Source organism: Triticum aestivum, unplaced genomic scaffold (assembly GCF_018294505.1).
Source record: "Triticum aestivum cultivar Chinese Spring unplaced genomic scaffold, IWGSC CS RefSeq v2.1 scaffold218412, whole genome shotgun sequence".
NCBI lineage: Eukaryota > Viridiplantae > Streptophyta > Magnoliopsida > Poales > Poaceae > Triticum > Triticum aestivum.
The window spans coordinates 1-1,871 of NW_025255930.1; the positions used below are offsets into that span (position 1 = coordinate 1).

General features: G+C 41.2%; 1 protein-coding gene across 1 annotated transcript; it reads left to right on the forward strand.

Moving 5' to 3' along the window:
* Positions 1-74: 74 nt before the first annotated feature.
* Positions 75-1,345, forward strand: LOC123177571 (uncharacterized). The gene is made up of 8 exons (XM_044591246.1): positions 75-174; positions 250-345; positions 420-509; positions 609-725; positions 853-891; positions 974-1,024; positions 1,137-1,211; positions 1,307-1,345. The coding sequence occupies exons 3-8, from the start codon at positions 435-437 to the stop codon at positions 1,343-1,345; spliced, it is 396 nt and encodes a 131-aa protein (XP_044447181.1). The 5' UTR covers positions 75-174; positions 250-345; positions 420-434.
* Positions 1,346-1,871: the final 526 nt, after the last annotated feature.

Sequence of the window (1,871 nt, forward strand, 5' to 3'; positions counted from 1 at the left end):
TGTTTATGTCAAGTATTATGCAGAAATTTCAAAGAAAATCAAGGTATGCATTATGTGATCAAGCTGTTGGAATTAAAAATACTACGAGTGGCTGGATCGTTTTTAAAGTGATAGACTTCTATCTTGCAACAGTGGATTACAGAGTATTTGCATCTGGATCGCAGGACCAAGGCTGTAAGTATGCCCCCCAGGAAATCACGAAATTAGTCCATATACATACTCATGATGATTAACATCTTTTCACTTCAGTGGTTAGAATTGGATACTAGAGCATGGAGGCAAGCATTGAGGATTGCAACTGACTTTGCCCATATTACTGTTCGTTTAGCTGCTTTTGCTTATAATGTAAGATATCTTGTCTTTTGCTAATTGAGGTGTTGATCGCTGGTGTTACTCACAATCTGGTCAATTTGATTCAGGAGTACATTCTTGAGATGGATAAGAATGCGTCCCTCAAGGACATAGATCTTGTCTATTTTGAGATCTGGAGGCGTGTCGCTAAGAAAAATGTTGGCATCCTACCTACTACATAAAGCATTTGTGTAATAGAGCACTACTGACATGCTTTGTGATTCTGCATATTTCTTACGGTTTCACAAATATTTCAGTTAAGTTACATTGATGCTGTGAAGGAAGTATATGAAATGGACAAGTTCGATGTACACAAAAGGAGACTAGATGGTGAACTGAAAGGGGTTCCTGCCATCGCAACAATAAAAGCATATGTAAGTTGGTGTCTTAATTTGGAGCTGTTGTGCAGATTTGTATGGCCCCTAACTGTGACTTTTTGTTGTCAAAAATAAACATGCAATATATTGCCAATATCTAATTTCATCTGTTTTATCTTTCTAGATGCAGTATGTTGTCCGACAAGGTGGCATTGACGCGAAGGTAAGTAGGGTACTGTAGGTTCGACATGGTGATACATATTTTACTGCAATATGTTGCTGATATTGATATGGCCTTTGTGTAGACCGAAGAGGATAAAGCTCGGGATGTGTTTAGGAAGTTATCTGTCAGTATGGTATTGTCTTGATGAATCCTCTATGATTATTTGTTTTGTTTTGAGAAAAAACCCTCCGAATTTATATGTGGTCATGATTGTTGTTTTGTATATAACTGGTTCTCTTGTTCAGCATAAAGCAATGAACATGGCTCAGTACGCTCAGAAAAAGTTGGATTTAGCAGATGAGCTGAAGTTGGACAAAGAGGTATGCTAATAACTCTATTCATTGTCAAAGTAATGTTGCGTCCCGAGATTTGAGGGAAAAAAGAAACAGAAACTTATTTGCACGCACTTTTACAGGGTGGAGTTGTTCCATTGGAAAGACCCTTCGAGTTCTGAGTAATGGAAAGACTAGATTTGTCACTTTTGGCCTGAAATGAGTGTATTATCCATTATCTCATCTGTAGTAATGGAAAGACTAGAAATCTGTACCAATTCTGACGCCGCCTCTTCCACTGCTGATAGATGGTTGTTTTTTGAAAGTAGCATTGATGGTTGTTGCAACTGAAGAGGAGGGTAATTCAATACTTGTACATTGTCGGTTGGGGCATGTGTCTTGTGAAACTATGGCCAAAGAACTGCGTTCTGCGCCCGACATGCACACGATGCTGCAAATCTGACCATCGATACTGAAAACCAAATCACAGCGACACACACGACACAGTCTGTGTTGGAATAAGCCACGGTGGTGGTGACCATTGTGTGTGCTGGTCGAGCCGGGCACTGGTTCGTGGCCGTGCCGAGTCCGTAGGTGTGTTCTCGGCTCTATAACACCTACGTGCGTGTATGCCCCGGTGGTGCGTCAGTCCGTGCTCGCGTTTGTGTCCACGGTGGCAGTCTAGGTCAGGCAATGGTGTGCGCCATG